This window comes from Zosterops lateralis, assembly GCF_965231275.1.
Source record: "Zosterops lateralis genome assembly, chromosome: 6".
Classification (NCBI taxonomy): domain Eukaryota; kingdom Metazoa; phylum Chordata; class Aves; order Passeriformes; family Zosteropidae; genus Zosterops; species Zosterops lateralis.
In genome coordinates, this window is record NC_139761.1 from 31,061,357 (window position 1) to 31,086,292 (window position 24,936).

Consider the following 24,936-nt stretch of genomic DNA (forward strand, 5'->3'; position numbering starts at 1 on the left):
ACTTCCTGATTTTCTTACTTACCCTGAAAATTGTGCTTACATTATCACAGACTGTTACAAAAACTGTGGCACCACAGAGACAGCATTACCTAACTGCAGATTTAAAGATGATGAACAGACAGACTGTGAGAAAATGAGGTTTTTTAAATGTTAAATACAGACATTTGAATTAAAATGAAAACACTGAATGGAAAAATGAAAAACCTCACTAAATGAATTAATTTTGTAAGTGGCTTTTTTAACGTTTTCTCCCACAGGAATGTCAAGTACTTCTCTTTCTCATTACTCTTTACATTTCTGTTTTGCTAATCAAATTATTAAACTCTCTCTGTTGTATAGAAGAGAACAAGTTTGATCCTGAAGGCTAAAATGGTAATGTTAATAGGAATAACAGAATCTATCTACCACATTAATGTGGAGATTGTTCTTCAAATATAAGTAGTTTCAGGAGCTGCAGAACCCATGTCTAAACTCCTTTTCTGGGACATGTGTCTGCAAGCGCTGACCTAGTCTCACGCAGTAGTTGAGACAATTATTATATGTGGATTCAATGTGATGTAGTATCACAGATGAATTTCTTCAGTATAGTCATGAATTTGTCTCCTATCTGGCTTTTCACCACACATTATGGCTGACGTTTCTACCCTTCTGTCAGAGTTAATGCTTAAAAAACGTGAGAAGTCTAAGAATTATGGAGGCAAAAAAACCAAAACCAAAACAAACTTTAAATGAAAGCAGAGGAACAGAAATTTAGGACCAAAATATATATGTACAAGAAATGTCTTTGATTCTGTAGAATAACTATAAATTAAAGTACCCTTTTTCTAGTCTTCCAGGACAAAAAAATGCACTATAGACTTTCTGGACTTCAGCTATTTTAGGCACACTTCAAAGAAGTTCCAGTTTCTCTAGAGAATCATGCAAGAAGCTTGTGCTAATTACAGAGAGCCAGTTGACAACACAGTCACTTGCTCTATGGAAACACATGCATTAAAGAATTAAGAAAACATGAGCTAAACCAAAATATTGCAACACCAAGTTGCAATCCATCCAATTCAAAATTACCAACTCAAGATTCGGATACTGCAGGAGACAATATCATGACTGCACAAGCAGTTATCAAATGCATGAAAAAAACCTGGGGCTCAGTTGTATCCCTTAACTTCTTTCACTTCTAATATTCCTAACAGGCCTAGTCAGCTTCACACACGTGTTCCTTGTTATGTCCATTTGCTCTTCACTTGGTTTCCCACACATCAAGCCAGACTATGAGCCTCAGGAGAGAGTTAGCTACTCCTCCAACCTGCTATGAGTCATTGTGATGTCTGCTGCGTAGGCCAAATTAAGCCTGAATTTCTTGCTTTCACTAGGCAATAAAAACGATGAGGAAAAACACGACAAGGAGGTGAGAAAAGATCATAAAGACAGGAATACTCTCCCTCAATATCCCTACCTTCCTGTCATAGTTGTCATAGTGCATGGTGATGAAGAAAGAAAATCAAAGACACACTTGCAAAAGAGATTACTATAATCCAACTTTCAAGTTTTCAGTCTTACTTAAATCCTATTTTATGATGACAAATGGAAACAAACCATGCCAGCTCATAGAATATATACATATTTGTATACTTTCAGAAGTATAAAGATGAATGTTGACCAATTTATCCTTGGATGTGAGCATATATTTCATATAAGCATAAAGTAAAGCTATGCTAAATGAATACTTACCTAATAATTCATCCTCTTATTATTGTCTTTATATAAATTCCTATTGTTTTGGTAGATGAAACCCTTAATCACAGAAGTTAAAACACTAACATAAATTATTGACTGAAAATTAATAAAACTAACTACTTCAGCATTTTTTATGCTATAGATATTCATCTATTGAGGAACATCAGTGGAGGAAGACTGGAATCACAAATATCCCTGCCACACAATTTTTGAACTCTATTCTGAGATAAAGAATTTTTCACTTGATCTTAGTAGTCAGGACAAGACACCAAGGTAAGAAATAGGGGTTTTGCTTTAGACCAGTCAATTTAAATAATGCAGATGATTAACCTGCATTATAGCTTATTTTTAAGAAGCCCACTTCTTAAAAGAGGGTCAAGAAGCTTCTAAAGTATTGGTAGCCAGAAGAAATTTTGGATGCGAAAGGGCATGAGGGGAAATGGCAGTAAACACATGCACTTTGAATGTACCTACTACTGCCAGAGAGGAGATTGTGAATTTAGAAGTTTTGCTATATTGCCACAATCATATCCATAAAAATCCCCACAAACCCCAGCAACAAAACTAACATTGAATACAAACCCTATTATAACTGTATCATCACAACTCATGAACAGTACCTGGCTTTACTTGCAGGAGACTCTATGAATTCATTCCTGTGCATAATGCTTTAAAACAGTCACACAAGTCCTCAGAAAAGCCAATGTAAGTGATCCACCTGAAAGAATAGCTGAAAGAACAGCTGAAAGAAACAAACCTGCCAATCTCTGAGGCACACCTATAACTTGAGGGCAGTCTTAACATATGTTGCAAATATAGTCTTTGCCTATTTCCTTTAAAAACACTGCTTACATCTCATCCCAGCTGAATCACCAGCGGTTTGTTTTCTTTCAAATCCCTCTGCCAGACGCTGGAGCAACTAATGAACTGCAGAATCTGGTCTATAAAAATTTGACTTAGCAAACAAGCCATCAACATGTTGATGACACTGCCACCCAAAATATCACAGTAACAAGAGTAACAATTTACACAGGCTCTAAGCCAGTCTGTCTTTCCTATTCAAATTTCAAGAAAGCATGACCTAATTTCTCTACAAGTAGTAAAATCTGGAGCTTCTGTTAATTCAGTTTTCTTTCTTTATTTAAGCATATGTTTTTCCACAGATGATTACAGTCATTAGAAAGAAAAATAGTTGTTTGGGTAAAATTAAATATAGCAAGCACATAGCCTATAATAAAAATCTAAGAGTAAGATCAACTTGCCAACAGCTGAATACCTGTCCTGGTCATCTAAGTGATAGACTGCCAAATTCAGATGGACTATAAATTCAATTCTATATATTAAATTCAATTCTATATATTAGAACCATGTTGTTCCTGTCAAAACCTAGTTTTATCAATCTTCCAACAACTTTCACACTTCTAGTATTATTCCCACTTTACAAAAAGAGAAAGATTTTTTTAAAGCAGAGAAAACTGAAAAAAGAGTGAGATAGACTAAACAATAAAAAGCAAGAGATAGAACAAATGAGAGTACTGTTTCTCAAATACAAGGTCAGATGGATGTCCACTGGAATTAGAAAGAACGACACAGCATTACCCTGAACAATCTCTCATAGCAAAGTAGTATAAAAGTCTTTTTTTTTAGTTCCACTTAATACTTTCTAGGTGGTATTTTCTAAAATCTCCCAGGTATCTGAAGAAGAGATGGCCTATTGTCCTTCACTTTCATATTTCAGACTATTCCTCAGTTTATGGCTAATTTCTGAATATCAAGGACTTCCTGTTTTACATTCAAGACTATAAATTTGAACCAGAGATGTAGTGGCTAAAATAATCACTTTCTCCATTGTAAGTATGTTATGTAAATATCTAAATAACAAAAAGCTCCAAGAAATATTTTTCTGTGGAAAGCTTAACTGATAATTAACATTGCACTATGAACATACCCTTTCATACACTTGCATAGGACAATACATATTGTACTATGGCTGGCTATAGAAGTGGCCTGATGGGATATAAGCATTCCTCTGTTCATACACATGTTGCAATAATGGTGCTGTTTTCATTCTGGACAGTACCTGAAGAAAACCTGCAGCCAGACCAGAGTTCAGCAGGGACCTGCCCCCTGCACCAAAGCATCAGAAAAAGCAGTCACATTTCCATGCATTCACCAATCTGTCACTCATTTGAACAAAATCCCACTGGGCATGGATAACTTAATTTATCAAAAAAACCCACTTCTTTCCTCATGAATTTGTACAGGCAAGTTTGTAGATTTCAACACATATTTAGCCATTTACATTTAAAAATCAGATGCAGAATTAACAAGTAGCAGTAAACTACACATACAAAACATAAGGTCTGTTTTTCTAGAAAAGAAAATACTGTGACTTATCACCATCTCTGTATTAAACAAGATTAAAAATGTCAGAAACTAATTTCTGCAAATGCTTTGCCTCGTTGTTTTACCTGCTTCTGTGTACTTTAATCCTACTTTTGCTTCTTCATGATTTGCTTTTGGTGGCGGCCAGACAGTCTGGAGTCTCCCTGGAGTCTTGTCATCTTGCTCTGAGGGACTCAGGTCAGGCTGTTAAAATTACGCAAGAAAAAAATTAAAGTCTGCAGTATCAATTGATTCCAAACACCAACTGCCAGGCTCAGCATGTGCTCCAGAAAGATTATCTGTCTTATTCAACTGATTGAATGTGCTCAGTTGATTGGAAGGGACACAAATAAATCAGTGTAGAAAAATATTTTTGAGGAGGAAAGTAGCATAATGCAGGTGACATGCAGTGATTTGCTGAAACTGTTCACATCACTGTGGAGAGCTGTCTATCCTTTGGTGATAGATTGGTCACAAATGATAGGGTTTTTTCCTGTATCTTTCTTACAGAGTGAAATATTCCAGAGTGTGATCCTCTTACAAGTAAACATTGGAGCAATTCACCTAAGACATCATTTGACAATATAATTTTCTGGAAGCAGAGCTGGTTTATGAAATTCCTGCCCCACCCCCAGCAGATTGCTCAGTCCACATACCAGGTAACACTGTCACATCAATGTAATGCTGCAGCTGTTAATGGGACTGCACTGGCAACTGGAATGCTAAAATAACTCTTTAAATGGGGACTGGGTGTAGGGGGAATGACCCAAACAAACATTCTTTTTGGCGGTTTTTATATCTCCAATATTTCTGTAATCTGATTTACAACATGTTATTGCAAGTAATTGCATAGACACAATTGCAACAACAGTGAAACCCTATATGAAAATGGCCTTATAAACAGCCCACAGGAGCAAGGGGAAGGGAAGGCTAGACCCTTGGACTCTGGCTTTGCCCTGAGAAAATACAGACTTGCACTAGACCGGACATTAAGCAGACATTTACAAAAGGCACTCCTGCTGACTCCTGTGCCTCCTCCCTCAGTGTGTGTGATGACAGCTTCCCAAACAAGTTTGCTGTGAGGCACACGAAAGCTGACGCCAGCACAGCGACTGGTCTAAGCAGGAAGGAGCAAGCCAGGAATGGGAAGGGCACACACAGACTGCACTTGCTGTACATTCCACAGCCAATGAATACCTGTTTTCTCCTCCCCACAGGTAATTTACTACAAACTGGTACTGTCAGTCTACCCAAGTGTTGGCCAGGATTTTCTTTACTTTTTTTTTTTTTTTTTAATACTATGTAAGAATAGAAATTTTTAAAAGAGTATAACCAACACAAAAAAATTAAGTTAAGTAGCTTCAAGTTTTAGGTCCAATCCTGAAAATGGAATCCTTCAGGTAATTTCCCCTTCAGCCAACAATAGTCTCCTGGGCTGATTACGTCTGCCAAAGATGTGTTTGTAAGAATTTTGGGTTGGGAGAATGCCAACCCAGAGGTTACTCATTTAATTAAAGAGTTCAAATCACATTCAAAGTAATTTATGACTGTATGAAAACTTTGCATTGATTTTTTTTTAAATATCTAACTACATCTTCATCTTCCTAACGCATTAATCTTGCAAACACTTATATTAATCAAAAATTTGAGTTGTCTAATTGAAATCAACAAGTTACACCTGGATAAGGTTAAATGCAAATCAATATTTGAAAAGCCAGATATATGCATATAAACAAGAAAAAAAACCCCAAAAACTTCCTCCTGTTCTATGTCTTGAAAAAATTGAGCTGAAAATCACCCACAACTTCTTGTATCAACTCTTATAATAAAATTATTCCTACAGGTAAAAAGAAATATTAGTTTTAAAAATAAAATACTCTATGAAAGAAAACAGATAAATAATTAACAGTTAAATAATACTACAGTAAATAACTGCAGCATCAAACTGATTTAAAGCCACAATTAACATATAGAGAACTGTTATGTAGAGATCTTTTAAAATGAGAAACTGATTTTTAAGTTCTCACTTCTAATTGTGAGGCTTTTACTGCCACCATCACTTGTGGCTGAATACTGCTTCAACTGCAGATGGTCAAAAATTCTGACAAATTAGCCCCAAGATTTCCTCAGCTGGGAATCCAAAATCTGAGACTGCCAAAAGAACAGCAATTCTGACATTTTCATCTTAAGTCCCCACCAATAATATTTAAACGAGAAATTTTCTTTTTAATCCTTCTACTTCCAGATCTTAGGAAGAAAAAGTAATTCAACCTACAGATTTGTCTGATGGTCCATCCCCAGGTTTTGATTTTGACTTTTCAAATACAGCTTTCAAGGACTCTTTCTCATTTCTCATTTTGCGTTTTAGGGCTTCCAGCTCTGAAGTATCTGCAGTCATTTCTTTCTTGGGAGGTCGCGTGAATAAGGCTTTAAAGGCATCCAGTGCAGATTCAGCAGGGCTTGATTTTATCTCCTCAGAGGGAAATCGTGGTTCTCTTTTGCTGGAGGCTTTGTTCTCTTGAGCTTCATCACTGTACTCAGTCTCCCCGGATCCCTCACCAGAGTCCTCAGTTCTGTCTTCATTCTTGGAGACGTCTATGTTTAACAAGTGCGAGAGTTGTTCTAAGAAAGTGGGATTTGCTTTAGGTTCAGATGATTTTTTTTTAATGGTCAAACCTGATGCAATACTGGATTTCTTAACAGGCTGTCGTAATTTAAGCAGAGCTAAATCATTCTCCCTTGGTTTAACTTCTGTAACAGTTTCCCCATCTTCTGTGGTCAGTCCCTTTTTCCTCACACGTAGTCCACTAAAGAAAGCAGGCAGCTGGAAAGTCTTTTCAGCCAGTGCTGTTTTTTGGAGTGATATATTATCAACGGAAGGTCTGTCTTCTTCACCTGAAAGTTCTTGAGGGCATTCCCCTGTAGCAAGCAAATGAGTGAATTGCTCATCCATTAACATTTTGTCTTTTCCATTGGAGTCATACTGTAGAATACCGTCCAGCTCTTTTGGGAGCTGCTGAGAGAATGGTGGGTGTAACTCAATGTCATCTGTATCCACAGTGTCATCACTGTTGCTGTGCCCTTCTGATTCTGACTCTTCCTTATTTTGATCGCCATTGTCCAAGGCCTCAGCAGACAAAGAAGCATTTTTTAGCCCATATTTGCTTGCAGTGTTCTCATCGGTGTCTAGGTCCTTATTCTCCGTGTCCGATTCTGTGTCACTCGTTGTATGAACCAAAGTACCTTGCACAATAATAGCATCCTTGTCCTCATTGTCCGATTCAGACAAAGAAGTCTGAACAAACCTCAGATGCTGAAGAAGTAATTCATTTTGGTCAGCTAACTCCAGCTCCAGGCCTGCCTGCCTGCCAGACATTGGGTCAGCCTGGCCACTGGTCCTATCCACGCTGGGCTGATTCTCTGAGTCCTCATTACATCCATTATCATTCCTCTCATGCCAGGTGTTACCCTGAGTATTTATATTGCCGTGCAAAGGTTGAAATGCTTTAAGCACTGTTTCTTCTTCGGGAGCTGTAGGTTCAAACTTAGTTGTAAATCCAAAGAGTGTTTTCACAGAAAATGTAGTGAGTGGCTCAGGGTCGCTTTCTGCTGTGTTCTTCAGGTCTAAAAGCTCACCACAGTCAGGCAACCCATTATGCTCTTCCATGTTGGGTGAAGCAGAGAGCAGGTCCGCTTCCAGCAGAGCAAACTCTCGCAGCCCGCATCAGGCTGCGGCCGGGGCTGGGTGCCGGCCCCGCAACAGGCGGCCCGGCCCGGCCCGGCCCCCGCAGCCCACCCCGGCCTCCCTCCCGCGCTCCGGCCGGGCCGCCCCTTCCGCACCGGCCCTCGGGGCTCCGCGCCCCGCAAGGGACCGGCAAAAAGGCAAAAACACCCACCGTAAAGAGAGGAAAAAAAAAAAAAAAGTTCTCGGCAGCGTCTGGAACTTGTTCCCTCGCACAAGAAGACGGGCTGTCCCAGCAGTAACCCCGGCCGGAGCCTCGGCCAGTGGTCCCCCGGGGGGCAGCTACAGCCGCCGCCCCGCCGGGCCCCGCGCGCCGCTCCCCACTTCCTTGTCTGCCTTGTCCCGGGGCGCCAGCGCTCGGCGGTTTGCAGCAGCGAATTCCTCACCGATTCCTTTGCGTAGTCTTTCCACTAGGATAAAAAACTTCTTTCGTAAATCCATAATCGCCGAGAAATGTCAAATGAACGCCCGAGCTAATGCCCCTCCTGAAGGCCTTGCAGAGCCCCCGGTGCCCGGCCGGGCAGAGCCAACTCGGTGAGCGCCCTTGGAGCAGAGGAAAGTAGGGAAAAAAGAGACTCTCTTCCGATTTGCTGGAGGTTTCATCTGGAATGCAGATTTCAGCCTCCAGGGCCACGAACAAAAAGCAACGAGACTGGTTTCATGTTACCCTGTCCCTGCCCGGCACGGCCCTGCCGAGGTGCACTGCACAGGTACGAGCAGGCCGCGCCCAGGGACCCGGGCTGGGCGGGGGAGAGCGGCCAGGCCCGGGAGGGACAATTCACTGCTGGGAAATCCAGAGCCTTGTGGGAGATCTGTTTCATTGAAACAAACAAGAACTAGATTTTGAAATCTCCAAAACTGTCTAACTCAACATTAACAGAAACTACCAGGGATACTATATGTTTTTTTTAATCAATACAGATGGAGAAAGTACCAAATACTTTCAAGCACTATTGATATTCAGAAAATCAGTAACATTTGTGGCAGGTTTCCATCACATGTTTCCACTTTTGCTACTTTTTTTTTAAATTTTACCCAAGTTAAAAGGTCATTCCACAGCTGTGACGAGTAATCTTAAGCAGCCAGCATGGGGAAAGCTGTCCTTCACAGGGAAATCAGCTGCAGATTACACTGCTGTATGAGATTACTGAAAAATACTAAAAAGCTGAGTATTACAACCAACAACAAAGTATCCCAACACATTTAGCTTTTGGTTTAATGTTTAAAAATGTAGACTGTACAAAAACCATTCATTTGTCAACAGCAAAAGCAAAAACCATTGGTGTCTCCTGCAGGAACAAAGGTTCCTGAAAATCAGATTGTTATTCTAAGGGCTTAGATGAAGCTTACAGACACCTTTTCAATTACAGGGTTAGGTGCATACCTATAGACAAAGGGCATTGGAATCATTCCCATCTTTATCTGTGATTTAACATGGAGCAATGTCTTCTGCCCTGCTGCCTGGCATTTCCTTAGCAAGCTCTGGACTTGCTTTTCCGCTATGCTTAATCACCAGGTGCCAAGGTCAGAAACAGCTGGCAGGTCATGGCGCCCCTGGTTTCCAGGCTTAATGTGGATTAATAGCAGAAAAGGAAGCTCTACATAAAGAAAGAGACACAGAGTCCTTATCATTCCCTACGCCAACCTATTCTTAAAATACCAGGATTTATAAAACAGGTGGAAAGAAGCTACCACAGCACTGGTGCTTCCCCCAAGACAAAATTTCTTGAAGGCAAATCTAAAGCAACTCTAAATTCCATTTTATGGCAAAGTAAATGGGGCAAAGTGGCAATATTGAACCAAAGTTTTCTACATTTAAATGCACATCTGTTTTTATGTTCAATTACATGATTAATTGTTCATTGTTTTGATTAATTGTATGGTTGTCTTATTTATTTATGTGCCTATTTATCTGGGGTTTAATTAACTTATGAAGGATAAACATTAATCATATTTTCAAGAATAGTTCTGTTAGTCACTTACAAAAATATAACTCTATGAACAACTTCTAGATACCTTTTAAACTAAACATACTGATTCAGATTATGCCAAAATATGTATTCATGTGTTTATATTAACAATAACCCACACTTAGAATAAAACTTCCCTGTAATAAAAAAGGATCACCAAGCTGTAGCAATCCTATGAATAGAGGGTTAGTTATTACAGCCACTACTTATTTAAGATTTTAATGGACTTATGAAAAGTTTAGTTTAAAAGTGGACTTAAAACAGGAATCTCATAATTTATGTCTAAACAACATCCCAACAAAATATAGGAGACCAGGCACAAATTAGAAGTGAAAAGGATGGTACTTTAGTGTAAGGCTTAAGTTATACAATATATTGAGGTGCTAGAAATCCCAGAGTTGAACATTGAATAATTAAAACTCCAGGAGAAATATAACCTATAAAACCAAGGTAATCTCACAAGCCTGCAGAAAATACTGCTTTACATGTACCTTTTTTGTAGTAAATTCTAGGAAATGTGGAGAAACTTTCAAGCTTTTTGAGCTCTAGGATAAACAAAGAAATTTATCTCTACATATATATGCCCACAGAAATGATCAAAAACTGAAAGTCATTGTCATGAATGAGTCTGCTGGTCTCTGAAATTCACCACACAGTCCATAAACTCCCAGTCTAAAATATGGCTTTTGTAGAGACTTGATTCCTGCATTCTGATGATCATCCCAGTGGAGAGTGCTTTGAGGAACTGAATAGCTGATAATGAAATACATGTTGGTTACATACATCAGTATGTGCCCTTAATATTTTGATATTAAAAAGAAGTCATCATTGTGATGTGAAATAGGATGGAGCCATTTTGTTGGCAGAAGTGTTTTAATGCTGGGTGGATCTATCTCATAAGGAAAGTCTCTCTGAACAGGCTGTAACACTGCATCTAAAGGAACAACTTCAAAATCTTTAGAAAAAATCAGTTATGATTATGTTACAAGCCTCTTTACTTAATAAAACAGACAACTCCCTGGTGCCTCAGAAAAGCCCTTGAAACCCGTCATGGCAACTTTCAAGGCAGTCAACGCACTAATTATACAAAAGGGTAACCATTCCTTACAGTTTAAGGCACATTTAAAAATCCACACCCTTTTTGACCTACATTTCATCACAGACAGAAGTCACACCCACAACTCACTCTAGTTCTGTTTTTGAGATGTCTAAAAGCTCACCTGAAGTAGGTTTTTAAACTGGCTTTGAAGAAAACACACATTAAGCCAAAATAAGGTAATCTAATTTCTACCCCTATCATATGGCAGGGTTCAACACTTCCTGACCCCATATCTATTCAGATTGCCTTTTCAGATCACTGTAATAAGAAAATAGATAAACATGAACAGGACTAAAAGACATTCTACAAAACAGCAAGGCTGCTAAACTGAAAACAAACATTCTACTCTTTTTTCAAAATAACCCCAAATCCAGAAAAGTTTGCATAACTTCTTGAAATTAATAATGGAATCAAAAATGCACCAACTGTCAGGCTTCAGAAGAGCCAGGAGAAGCAGCAGGTTCTGTTTGTTACTCGAGTGGCATGAACTAATCTGAAGTTCAGCTGACACAGTCTGTCCTCTGCCCTATCCTCAGCCTAACTTTTACTGTGCAAATTGATAATGGTCTTAACATTCCCCTGCTCTCCTGTTTGTCTCTTCTGCTGATTACCTCATTCTAAACTTAGTATTTTAACCCATTAAACACTCTAAAATAGGATAGGCAGGAAAGATAGAAGAAAATCTATAAGGCCTTCATTTTCATCATTATTATCAGCCTTACCTCACTTAGACCATTATGTGAGCAGCTTTCCTGAGTTTTGAGGGAACTGGGTATCACCAATATAACTGCTTTTAATTTAAGTAATTAAATTTTGATGTAGCAATGGAAACATAGACATGATAATTTTTTATCAGAATTCAGCAATATATGATGTTAACAGAATGTGTGGACACCAAACATATTTGAGGTAGGGGTCGGTATAAATCCATCTGTATAAAAGCATAGTGTTTTTTAACATTTTCATTGAAATTCTGATTGACATTGAGATATGGACTACTTTAGAGAATTTCAAAAAGCACTGTGATACCTATACAATTATAAATTCAGAAAGTATATTAAGAAACTCATTTTACTATTTTGCAGGAGTGCATACTGTATACTGTATCAATAAAAGTATGGAATATTAACCTGTAAAGCCTATCATATGAAAAGGCAATGGTAGATCTGAGACAGAAATTCTAGAAAGATATATTGACTGGTCTGGTTAATATGAACAGATATACAAGTAACAAAGACAGAGAACAGAAGATCACTATAAACTGTGTAAGCAAGCTAAGTAAGATCTTTGTACATTAAGGTACAAAGGCTGGCACTTAGTGTTACAAAGAATGGAGATTAATTTTTAATTCTTTTCCTTTTCTACATTGCTCTCTTTTCATCTTCATTTGAACAGGCCTTTTGCTTCCCTACAATATGATATAGTAGTTTAAACAAAAAGATTTATAAAATAAAATCCACAGTTACATTCATTTACCATTATTTGTTAAGTAATTACTAACGATTAATTGCATTTTTAACTGCATTTTCACATCTCACTTATGTGCTTTTTTATCTGAGATGAAATGCTGTGTAAAAAACAGGGTGGAATTTCATTTCTATTTTGTTTCATTACCTTCCATATCTCTGTATCTTCTCCCTGCCTAAGGTTTAAAATCCATTGCAGGATCTTTTTTCATGCTTTTGTAGATTGTGCATTTAAAAATCCTGTCAGAGTAGAATTCATTCACTTTCTCATCTAAAATATCTACCATCTTGTACCTAATAGAAACAAAGAAACATCTTTTCAATATCATAATGGACAAGCTGGACAAGTAGGCCAATGGGAATCTCATGAGGTTAAACATGACCAGGTGCTGGTGCAGCCCCTGGGCTGGGGCAATCCCCACTATCAGCACAGGCTGGGGATGAACAGGTGGAGCAGCCCTGCCCAGAAGGACTTGGGGGGGCTGCTGGGTGAGAGGCTGGACATGACCCAGCCATGGGCACTCCCAGCCCAGAGAGCCAAACGTGTCCTGGGCTGCACCCAGAGCCCCATGGGCAGCAGGGCCAGGGAGGGGATTCTGCCCCTCTGCTCTGCTCTGCTCAGAGCCCACCTGCAGTGCTGATCCAGCTCTGGGGGCCAGCACAGGAAGGACATGGATCTGCTGGAGTGAGTCCAGAGGAGGGTCATGAAGGTGATCAGAGGGCTGGAGCACCTCTCCTGTGAAGAGAGGCTGAGAAAGTCAGAGTTGTTCAGCCTGGAGCAGAGAATGGTCTGGGGAGACCTTACAACACCTTTCAGTACCTGAAGGGAGCTACAAGAAAGCTGGAGAGAGACTTTTACAAGGACGTGTATTGCCCTTGGACAAGGGATAATGGCTTCAAACTGAAACAGAGTAGGTGTAGATTAGATATTAAAAAGAAATTCTTTCCTTGTGATGGTGGTGAGGCTCTGGAACCAGATGCTCAGAGAAGATCTGGATGCCCCATCCCTTGAAATGTTCAAGGTCAAGTTGGATGAAGCCCTGTGCAACCTGCTCTTGTTTTTATATATGCTTTTATACAGGGGATTTGTAATTAGATGATTTATAATGCCCTCTCCAGCCCAAACCATTCTATAATTCTATAATTTCATAAGCAAACACTAGTGTATCTATATATGCACCTACACAATTATATTATACATTAACATTTAGGGTGCTCCTAATCCAGAGCAAGGGAGCTTTTCAATAAAGAGCTTTTTCATATTGTTATTATTATTAATATAAGTGCATTTTAAAACAATAGTGACAAACTTTTCATCAGTCAGGCTAAAAGTTTTCTTCTAAAAGCAGAAAAGGGCCATAGATAACATGACTGGGTGTAGCACAACTGGGAATAAATAAATTGGTCCATTTTAGATGCTGTTTCCTGGGAACATGATCTTAGCTTCAGATTTGCTCCTGAGACACTGGCTCCTTTTTTACCACAATTGTCTTGCTATCCAGTCTGATGAATGCACAGGGAAGACAATATCTGGGTGCGACATCCCACACTGAAGAGGAAGGGAACACCCAAGGGTTGTTTCCACCAGAGCAACTCAAGCAGCCTGGTTTTGGCCATTATCTTTCTTACAGGCTACTCCTAGCAGGGCTGCAGTCCAGAGAGATTCTGATGGCAGCAACTGCTGCAGCAGCCTTCTCACCATTATTCTTTTAGCAACTCCTCCTTCAATCCCATGGACTCATCTTGAAGAAGAAAAATAAATTTTGGAGATACAAGGGCTCTGTAATTCAATCCAGAATGCTGTCCTGAAAGAGTCACAGGGAGTGAGCTGCAGGATTAAGTGTCTTGTTGGGTCCCCAGCAGTACATCAGCCCATGTTGAAAACCGTTTTTTAACAGAAATTAACACTTTTGTTCTGAGTATTTTAAAAATAATGGAATAAATGTTTTTCCTTTTTAATGACAAGAAACTGAAGTTATTCCATTTTTTAATAATGCAAATTATTATGTTTTTAGACATTATATATTTCTTTTAAAATAGTAATAAGATGGAAACAAATTGTTTACTAATCTCAGATATCTCTTATTTTACTCAAAATGTTGTTCTTAAATGGCCTTCATTTGTAACTCCTCCTGCTCTATACAAAGACTTTTAAATGCAGACAATCCTCATGAACGATATACTTCCTGTTGTAGCATGTATTTCTAGCAGTGATAACAGATATGTCACAGTTCCTCTCAGTTCAGTTATTTGTTTTCATCTCAACAATTTATTACAAGGATAAACCTGTACCTTCACATTGGTACAAGACTATTCTAAATAATTATTTAAATCTAATATTTAGACTATTCTAAATAATTATTTATTCTAAATAATTATTTTAGGAAAAGAAATTTAGGACAGGAAATCAATTTTATAACAAGCTCAAGAGAATACCAACGGTGATTGTAAGCATTAAAAAAACATTTAAAATGTACGTCTAAGTCAATTCTAGTATTTCCACCAATAGATGTCACTCTTTACACAAATTTGTCTTAATGTTTCTTTGCACAAACTGTATTATGCAATTTAGTCTTTAAAGCAATTTCTTTCAAACATTCAATCCTTCCCATGTTTCTTTCCTCTTCTTCTACATTCTCTTCCCTTTCCTTCCAACTTGAAAACATGCCAAAACATGTAGTAAGCTGTGTAGTCTGCTTACTGCTCACCCTGGGAGCATGTAAGCATTTCCAACTACATTAAGCTGGCCAGACATTATGATGAACTCAGGTTGCCCTTAGAAGCTTATCTCATACCCCAGGAAGTTTAGAAACTTTTCCTGTCAAAATCATGGTCAATATGACACCAGTGCCAGTTCAGCTTCTCCAAAACTCTGAGAAGCAGCAGATGGCTCCCAGTGCTTGGGCTGTGCACATGCATGTGAGCACACACACATGTACATGGGTACAGGTGCACACCCACAGCTTGCTCCTGCAATGCATTTCCAGGAAGCAACTAATTTAAACTAAACACCCGTCGAGATTTTAGAAATGGCGCATCGTGTGTCTTAATATATTTATATAATTTCAAAAATTTTCCATATGTATTGCTCTCAGCTGCACAAAGACATATGGGCTCACAGACCATCTGGAAAACTGCATCCCATCCAAAACTTTGCAGTTTTTCAGATATTTTGGAACATGGTTTTAGACTGACCCAAAATAAATGCATACCAAAAATGTAATTGTATATAATAAATGCTTGTTGAAATCCAATATAGCATGAATATAGTCCTACTCACATTCAGTTCCAGGCTCAGATGCAACACACTTCTGTTGATCCTCTCTTTCTCACTTGAATGAGGAAATGAGTTTGAGTGCCCCAGTCTGCAATCCAGAACCCACGTATCTTCATCTCTGTTTGCCACATCCAAACTAGTCAGCCGTTCAGTGAAGTCATCCTTTAAAGCAGACTCTGCTGGGAGGCCCAAATTAAATTAAATTAAATTAAATTAAATTAAAATAAATTAAATTAAATTATTCTTTATATCTGCGCATAACCCCTGCATATAGAAAGTTCTGTATCTTTTTGAAATGCTGATACACACTACCAACATGTGCACTTTCAGTTCTCCTGTTTCTTTAAAGCATAAAAAAAGGGTATAAAGGGGATACTAACTCTGTTTTGACTCAGAAAAAATCTTTTAGTCCTTAAATTTTGTGGGTCAGATCTAGCATAAAAAAAAATGAGCTGCTTATACTGGTTGCCTTCATGCTAAGCATTACCCCCATATACAGACACCGACTCTGTGTAAGATGCTTGAGTTTTCACCTCGGCCAAGGCACTCTTACTGGTCATCCTAAATATGCTTGTTACACACACATATTTCAGATGTGGGTGTGAATTGTAAAACTACACTAAGAAAGCTCCATAAACTGATTTGACAAACTTGTTGACCTTGGCTAAACACAGCCTTAGTGGGGACTGTGCCAGTCCACCTTAGTCCTTTACACTAAATGCATAAAAATCAGAGTCTTTTGATCAGAAATGATACTTAAGATTTTACCTTTCTCCAGTAACCTTAAAACATAGTATTAGCTGGTTTTGGAAGGGTTTAGGTACAAACAGCCATGGATTTAACAGGAGAGATAAGAACAAAACCTGTCAGCATGGGTGTACTCCTGTATGTCATGCCTTGCAACCACTCAGCACTCTCCCTCCTGTTCATTATTAGACCCCCCCAAAAAACGTCTGTTTCTGCATGATAGCTTCCACTTTAGCAATGAGAAAACCAATGAATTCCATGAAGTTAGTGTGTTCAGCTCTGAAGTGTAATGTCTGACGTAAGATACATAACAGCCCTTTTTATACTCTATAGGATATATGCATATATCCTCTTATTAGATACACTTTTTCATACACAGGCACATCTATCTTGGAACATTTTACTGGAAACTTCAGATATTAGCACAATTTCTGTCGGCTGCATATCATAGCTTAGCATTAAAAAAGCAACCCTGGAAGAGTTTAAGGCCAGATTTGATGGAGCTCTGAGAACCTGGTCTAGTGAAAGATATCCCTGTCCATGACATGGGGGTTGGAACTAGATGATCTTTATGGTCCTGTTCAATCCAGGCCCTTCTCTGATTCTATTAATGGCACTTACAGTCTCATCATTTCAAAAAGTTTATTTCTTTTCCCCTAACTTTAAAAGACATTTTAAAAAGGGGTACTAGGATCAGAATCTGTAAAAATGTTTCCTTAAATATCGGCTGATTTTAAAACTTTCTGATCACTTACAGCTATCAGCTTACACTGTATCAATAAGAATAGTAAAATATAATACTTGATAAAATGGCCAATAATACAAAGTACAAGTCAGTTATTATTGTGTGAATAAACTCATCTTTCATCTTATTCAGATGAAATCTCAGAGTGAGATCCTATCAAAATACAGCACTTCTGCAAAAGAGTATTACACATACCTTTACACATTTTGAAATCATGCACTGCATATAATATTAAACTCTATCAAGATATTCAAACATAAGACAGCCCATTTTAAGGCATTCTCAGGTCCAGATGTGCTATCTTTTAAAGAAAGAATTGCTTTCTCACTGTCTGAGTTATAGGTTTTCTGTATATTTTTACACACTAGATAAAATACTTCTTTTGTTGGCCCTTATGCTATTAAACATCACCAAACCAATTGCTGTGTTTTAACAACAGCCAGCAGCCAAATACCATGCAGCAATCATGTATCCAAAACATAGCCCTGTACCAGCCACTGTGAAAAAAATTGTCTACCCCAGCTAAAACCTACTCATTAAGTCATTTTGATATTTAGAAAGCTTTAAGATCAGAAATACAAACATTATGCTTTTAATATTGAATATACATATTATCCTATAATAAGCTAATAAAATGCATTGGTTGAATTCTGACCTCATTTTTGTTGCACCATAATATTAGCCCAGTTATCTCGAGCCAACCCCCTTTACATGAGTATGACACGGAAAATACAAAGGAGCGTCCAGGTGAGTGGAGAGGAAAAAGTAAAAATTTCCATTTTTAAGGTAATTGGATATTATTTGTATCATGTTAACAAACCTATCATGACAGGTTTTGGTGCTTCTCCTGATTTATGTCACAGATCAGTGCTACAGTTTTTTGTGGTATCTACTGACTTCTCATCATTAAAAAAATTGGAATCCTGTCATATAACCTATAAAAACTATATATGCTTTATATATGCTTATATAAAAAATTAAAAACAGCATTGAAATGCAAATATGCATAGTAAAACCCAGGAAATACTACCATTTTTAATTCAATGCTCTTTGGGAATTCATTTTATCCTTGTAATTTCCAATTCACTGGTTGCCCTCCCTGCTCAGCATTACCTCTAATACTTCAAAGTCTGCAGTCATTTTGGATCAATTATTTTTAGCTGTGTTTTTCAAGGTGTCTGTTCTATGTCAGCTATTGCTAAAGAGCAAATTCCTTTGCAGCAGTGATTTTTACCCATAATATGCTTACTCTGATCATTTCCATTGATTCATTAAGTGATACAGAGCTGTAGCAAGAGGCCACAATCAGAATTCCTTCTTGCAGCAACTGGTATTTCCCATAATTAACTGTGGCCCAGCTAAGAACAGTCAGCCTTCCAAATTCTTTCTGGGCCTCTAGAAAAATTAATACCTCCCTCAGCTGCAGAGATTCAGTTTTTGTCCAAATTTAATTTTATGCACCATTATATTAATTTACGGTGTTTTTTGCTGTTGGCAGACTCCTCCCAAGTCTGTTACCAAGCCTCCATTCTCCACCCTCTATGTAATTATTACTTAATGTTCTGTTATCTATTCATTTATCCTGGTAGCTGATGATGGCATTCCTCCCTGAACCAGCACACACCTGTACACACCATTAGCATACAACCACTTCTATGCTAAGGGACCCATCCAACCCAGCAGACAGTGGAATATGAAAGAACTTTACCCATCTCTCTAAGTACTCTATTTTAAGCAAATTCTTAAATGTTTGGCCATATTTTTCCCTGAAGTTCACTGTTCTGTCAGCTCTGACAGATGGATTTTACTGCTACTTAACACTTATCCAGGAAACATTTTTTTAAAAAACTGGCAACCTACTGTAATCTAATTGTGCATTAAAAAAAAAAAAAAAAAAAGGTCATATACATTTTATGCATGCATATGCAAACACATGTATATATCATTGAATCATAGGCTAAATTTAGGAAGTTTTAAAATGCATATGTTTATCCTTTAGCCAACTTAATCGACATATTTTTTTTTTCCTGCTAAAAAAAAGAAGGCTTTCAAGAAAGTTCAATTGCTATTCAAACTGTCTTCCAGGTTTTCCAGTTTATACCACTTAGGAGAGCCTCCTGCGTGCACTGTACGAACAGACTCCCCAAATACAGAGCTGCTGCCATCTATTGTCACAAGGGAATGGAAGGCAGAGCAATGTAAATAAGGGAAGACTGAATACTTAATGCTTCTGTGGCAATTTTTACCATGCAGACTTAATGTAAGGAAACAACTTTTTTATGTTGTCACAGGTAAGACAGATGAGGCACTCAAACCTCAGGGGTACAGAGAGGATCACATCATCAGACTGTGACAATAAATAGTACATCCAGGATTTCCTAAACCCTCTAGTCCCATGCTGAACATACATTATTATAAGGTAATTGCATCTGACTTTTTTTTGTACACATTGCCATTCTTGTCATACAATGTCTTTTAAACACAAGTGATTAAATTAGCAAACAAGCATATGAGATACCATGTAACACATTTCTGTTAAGTTGCCATGTGGAATCCACAATTCTATGGAACAGTTTCTATGGGCAGTCTCTCTCTAGAAAGCCTGTTTGTGCTTTCTCAGCTGTCTGGGAAAAAGAACTTGGTGGAAAACATCAGCTTCTTAAACTTTTTTTTTTTTTCAAGGAATTAGGATGTCGTGGTATCTGTTTCCTTCAGTACATGGTTTGCTTAACCACAGCTCACTAAACTCTGGGGCCAGTCTTTACACTGATTGCTTTTAGCTATGTTTCCTGACCACTATATATTAGTACTTCAATCACACTCCATTCTTTCTAGATTGCTTTACTATACCACATAGGATAAAAATATAATGCTTACTCCTTCTTTTTGTATGTTGATTCCTATGTAATGTAATTCTGTTGCCTGGTTGATTGAATGTTAAGCACTCATATGCATGGATAATGAAAACGTTGTGTTAATTAGATACTTGTAGTCACTGCCTGTCTCTTGGAAGAAGTGCAAAGAAGGTAAATAAAATTTAAATCTTTGTACACCATTTGAGAATGAGTCTCAGAATGCCAGGTTTTGTGGTCCTTTAAAGCTTTGGGAGTCTTAAATTTAACAAACAAAATAAATAATCAAGTAGGTTTTTCAGTAAGTGAACCACAAAACTGAAACAGTCTAACTCAGAAGCTTCTTATTTAAAGGCAACATTTTGACAGTAGAAATGAACACTCTAAACATCAGAACTACATTTAGGGGATTTACAGTATTACTGAGTTAAGAGAATGCTATTACTGTAGGGATTTAGCTCTTGCAAGACTTTAAGTCAGCAAATCACAGCATGTTACAGAGTCTTTAGTGTGCTTCCTTGTTCAAATAGATGAGGCTTGACCATTGTTATTGAAAGCATTGGTGGAATGTGAAGAGTCAACATATTTTTTAAAATTATGGAAATCCATAATACACAGATCCTACCAAATTTTTTGTTTTGCAGTGGTAACCTTAAATTTCATGATCCATTCCCTCTGGTCTAACCTTTTCCTTTCTAAGCAGTAAAAGCTCTCTGATTTTTCCTCTTTTAATGAGTTTAGTTACACTGAGCAAATAACAAGCAAGACTTGCTTTGTCACTTGCCAGCCCACTCTTGCTTTCAGATGCAAGCAAGGTGCCTTCCAAATGTTCACAATTGGCACTACAAAGAAAGAGCCAAAGATACTAAAAACCCCAAGAGGACATAACACAGGAAGCAATTGGCACCTCAGTGCAAATTCTTCATCTTTCACTATTCTCAAAGAAACTTCATATGTCCACAGTCACATGCCACAATTGATGTTCAGGCCAAGATTCTAAGCTGCAATGTCAGGAACTTTTAGTGAAAGGCTCATTTTTAATGTCAAAGAACTTCAGTACTCACAGTAACTTCCAGATGGGGGTAACACCCGAAGTAATTTAGTTAAATAGCCAATCAGCATGTATTAATTATCCAACATTTCCCAAGTGAGCCTTTTATGGACATACAAAAATTAAATACTACAGAAAAATTTAAAATACCTGACAATTCACACATGTTTTTCTTAGTAAGCATATGTCTAGCATCTTGTGAGGCTATAAAATAGGTATCAATAATTTTCCAAAACCAGTTTACAACTTCATTACATGAAGTAATTTCTATACAATCAGCGCACACACCATATTTGTTATAGATTACACTCAAAACAACTACCTAATCCTGTAACTGCTGTTATGGGGAGTGTTTCACTGTGACTTTTTACAGCTAGTTCTCTCACCTGTGGAATTAGCCAGTTAGCTAGAAGAATGTGAAGGAGGAGACCATGTTTAAATTTTTTATTCCATATTTTGTTTAGCAAGATTTGCCCTTGCAAGCAACAGTTTTTGAAAATATTAGAAATCTGTAGCTAGTGCAATAAGGAAAATAAAGAACTATATAGAAATACTACTTTTTTCATGTGCTTTTTATAATATTTCTCCTTATACACTGGTTCTCACTCCTAACCATGAGAAAGGGAAAGTCATCGCTGAAAAGATTTGGTCTGGGCATCAGGCAAGTAAAAAATGAATGACAGTAGGATTGATTTTAAATAATCTACATCTTTTACCTTAAAATTCAAAATTTTGAAAGTTGCCTAAAATAAGCTTTAACATCAGTGCATGTATTTGTAGAGGTTATTTAGGCCAGCCACCTCTACATTGCATTAATGTCATTATATAAATATTTTAGTGCAGATATTATGATTTGATATAATGAAGTATGGATAGAAATATGCAAAAGCACCAGAAGCAACAAAGAACAGCCTGTATAGATAACCAGGGACATTATCAACGGCAACAAAATTAATTAACACTGAGCACATTATTTATAACTAGACCATGATTCATCAGTGACAGCCTGCCCAGCAATAATAGGAGAATGCACATGGCCTGTATGGCCTGTGCTCTTCCTTCTCCTCTTGGAAAAACATTGCACTGCATGTCACAGTCTTCTGCCTTTATCCAACAGGAAGTCACACAATAACACAAAGTATACTGAAAATCAGGAAACTAGGAAAATGGGCAGCAATCTCGCTTAGCATTCATGTAAAACAAAATACACAAGACTTTGCAGCAAAAGGATCACCTGTTTTATGATCAATCCAACAGAACCTAAGAGTTCTAAGAGATGTAGTCAGGATTTGACAGCTAGTGTCTCCTTTTCTTTCTAACCTCATTCCCAATGTTGTCCAGACTGCTTTAACATACGCATTCTCTTGAGTGAGAATGGCAACATTCTGTGAAAGTGCCGAATCAACCTGGACTATACTAAAGCCTTGGGCACTGTATGCCACAGCATTCTCCTGGAAAAATTGGCAGCCCATGGCTTGTACAGGCACACTCATCACTAGGTAAATACCAGGCCCAGAGGAGTCAGGAAGAAAGTGCTGGATGCTGTTACATCCAGCTGGTAGCCAGTGATGAGTGGTATTCTCCAGGGCTCAGTATTGCGGCCAGTCCTGTTAAACACATTTATCAACAACCTGCATGAGGTAATCAGGTGCACTCTCAGACTGATTACAAGCAACACTAAGTTGGGCAGGAGTTGATTAGCTGGAGAGTAACAGGGCTCTGCAGAGGGATCTGGACAGGCTGGATCACTGGGCTCAGACCGATGGTATGAGGTTCAACAAGGCCAAGTGTCGTGTCCTGCACTTGGGTAACAGCAATGCAGGCAACTGCTACAGGCTGGGGGAAGATTGCCTGGAAAGCTGCCCAGTAGAAAAGGATTTTGGCCTACTGGTTGACAGCCAGCTGAACATGAGCCAGTGTGTGTGCCCAGGTAGCCAAGAAGGCCAAAGGTATCCTGGTCTGTATCAGCAATAGTGTGGGCAGACCAGGACAGTGACTGTCCCTCTGTACTCCAAATTATTGACACTGCACTCAAGTCCTGTGTTCAGTATTGGGCCCCTCACTACAAGAAGGACATTGAAGTCCTGGAGGGAGTCCAGAGGAGGGCAAAGGAGCTGGTGAAGGGTCTGGAGTACAAGTCCTGTTGTGAGCAGCTGAGAGAATTTGGGTTGTTTAGCCTAGAAAAAAAAGGAGGCTCAGGGGAGACGTTATAGCTCTCTACAACTCCCTGAAAGGTGGTACTAGCAGAGTGGGGCTTGCTCTCTTCTCATGAGTAACAAGCAATGGGACAAGAGGAAATGACTACAAGCTGCACCAGGCAAGATTTAGATTGGTTGTTAGGAATAAGGTCTTCACTGAAAAGGTTGTTACGCATCAGAACAGGTTGCCCAAGAAAGTGGTTGAGTCATCATTCCTGGAGGGTTTAAAAAATGTGCAGATGTGGCACTTAAAGACATGGTTTAGTGGTAGACTTGGCAGTGCTGGGTTAATGGTTAGACTCAATGACCTTACTGGTTTTTTCAACCTAACCGATTCTGTGATTTTTAATTAATAAGAGAAAAATTGTCCCCAAGTAAAATGGACAAGTAAAATGCATTTTTTCAACTGTAGGATCACATAGTTCTGAGTCATTAAGGAATCTCCATCCTCTTCTGCAAAAGTAGCCACGTTAATATTTACATCCAATCATAAAGGAAATAAATAAGTCTGACACCTAAAATTATTTGATAATTCATACCCCAAAGATCTACAGCTATGTTATTTCACATGTGCTGTGGCAATTCATACCTACTTTTTCTGCTTTACTAAGACAGGAACAGAAAACAAGGAGTGAAAACCTTTCTGCAATGGTCAGATTCTAAGTCGTAATATCTCAGCATGAGGGCGATGGCAAACAGAAAAAATTACCTTAGTTCATGCTCTCGCTAAGTCTGGCATCACTGCGCCCCATGTCACAATTGACAGGGTCACACTGAACCTTGGTCAACAGCACATAAATTTTCAAAAGCTGGCTTTCTTCTAATGCAAGTATCTCTGAATGCCTTTTAGTGCATCATGGGTTTACAGAAACTCCAAAGCCCTGCTATGCTTCTGTTAATGAAATATTATCATTGTGATGTTTGAAGCACTATCAAGTAATCTTATAGGCCTATACTGACTTTTATATTCTTAGGAAAATTGGATGACTGAGCAAAGGGAATTGATCACCCATCCGGCAAACTTTCCAAATTTTCACAAATGTCCAAGTCCCATTGCCAAGGAAAAAGATTCTGGATAGGATACAATTTTTGTATGTGTTCACAGTGAACTCTCAGTTAAATAAGTTTTATCTTTACTGTAGCATAACTTGACTCACAAATTGGCTTCAATTCATCCAAAACCTCAGGAAACCAGCATAACCATATTCATGGAGCACTGAGATGTGCTTTTCCCATTTCCAGTCAGTAATTGTATAAGAATTTGAGCTGTGTCACTGACATTGGCTTGTATTCTTCTTACCTCTAAACTTATACAGGAATACTGAATGGTCTATTTTACTTTTTTTTATTTTTAAAAATATATTATCCACTCTTTTATTTTATTTATGGTGTTCCAAAGCTTCACTTGCCTCAGTTAATCACAAGCTCACTGTATTAGACATTGGACAAGAAATCAGTTAAAACAAAAAACAATCCATCAGCTTTTTTCTTTATTAATTAATTTTAAAAATTCTTCATTCCTTTTCTTTGGTACTTAGGAAATCTTACATCAGATTTAGTCCACAACCTGTTTTTCCTATTTTCAATATTGTTGAATATTCCTTACTTTCACAGATTTCACAAGAAGTGAGAGGTGAACAGTACTTCTGAAAATAAATTATGCCACCTAT

The 24,936-nt window shown here is 38.1% G+C and overlaps 2 protein-coding genes across 2 annotated transcripts in view; both read right to left on the minus strand.

Annotated features, from left to right (window-relative positions):
- The window catches only part of FMN1 (formin 1), a 138,453-nt gene extending 129,894 nt beyond the window's left edge, over window positions 1-8,559 (minus strand). The window contains exons 1-2 of the mRNA XM_083863276.1: window positions 6,395-8,559; window positions 4,206-4,323 (exon numbers count right to left, since the gene is read on the minus strand). Coding sequence (XP_083719402.1) covers window positions 4,206-4,323; window positions 6,395-7,786 — 1,510 coding nt within the window. The 5' untranslated portion in view covers window positions 7,787-8,559. The remainder of the gene's footprint in view (window positions 1-4,205; window positions 4,324-6,394) is intronic.
- A 4,534-nt stretch (window positions 8,560-13,093) lies between these two features.
- Window positions 13,094-24,936, minus strand: part of LOC310910502 (formin-1-like) — a 29,497-nt gene continuing 17,654 nt past the window's right edge. The window contains exons 3-4 of the mRNA XM_083863277.1: window positions 15,677-15,852; window positions 13,094-14,201 (exon numbers count right to left, since the gene is read on the minus strand). Coding sequence (XP_083719403.1) covers window positions 14,184-14,201; window positions 15,677-15,852 — 194 coding nt within the window. The 3' untranslated portion in view covers window positions 13,094-14,183. The remainder of the gene's footprint in view (window positions 14,202-15,676; window positions 15,853-24,936) is intronic.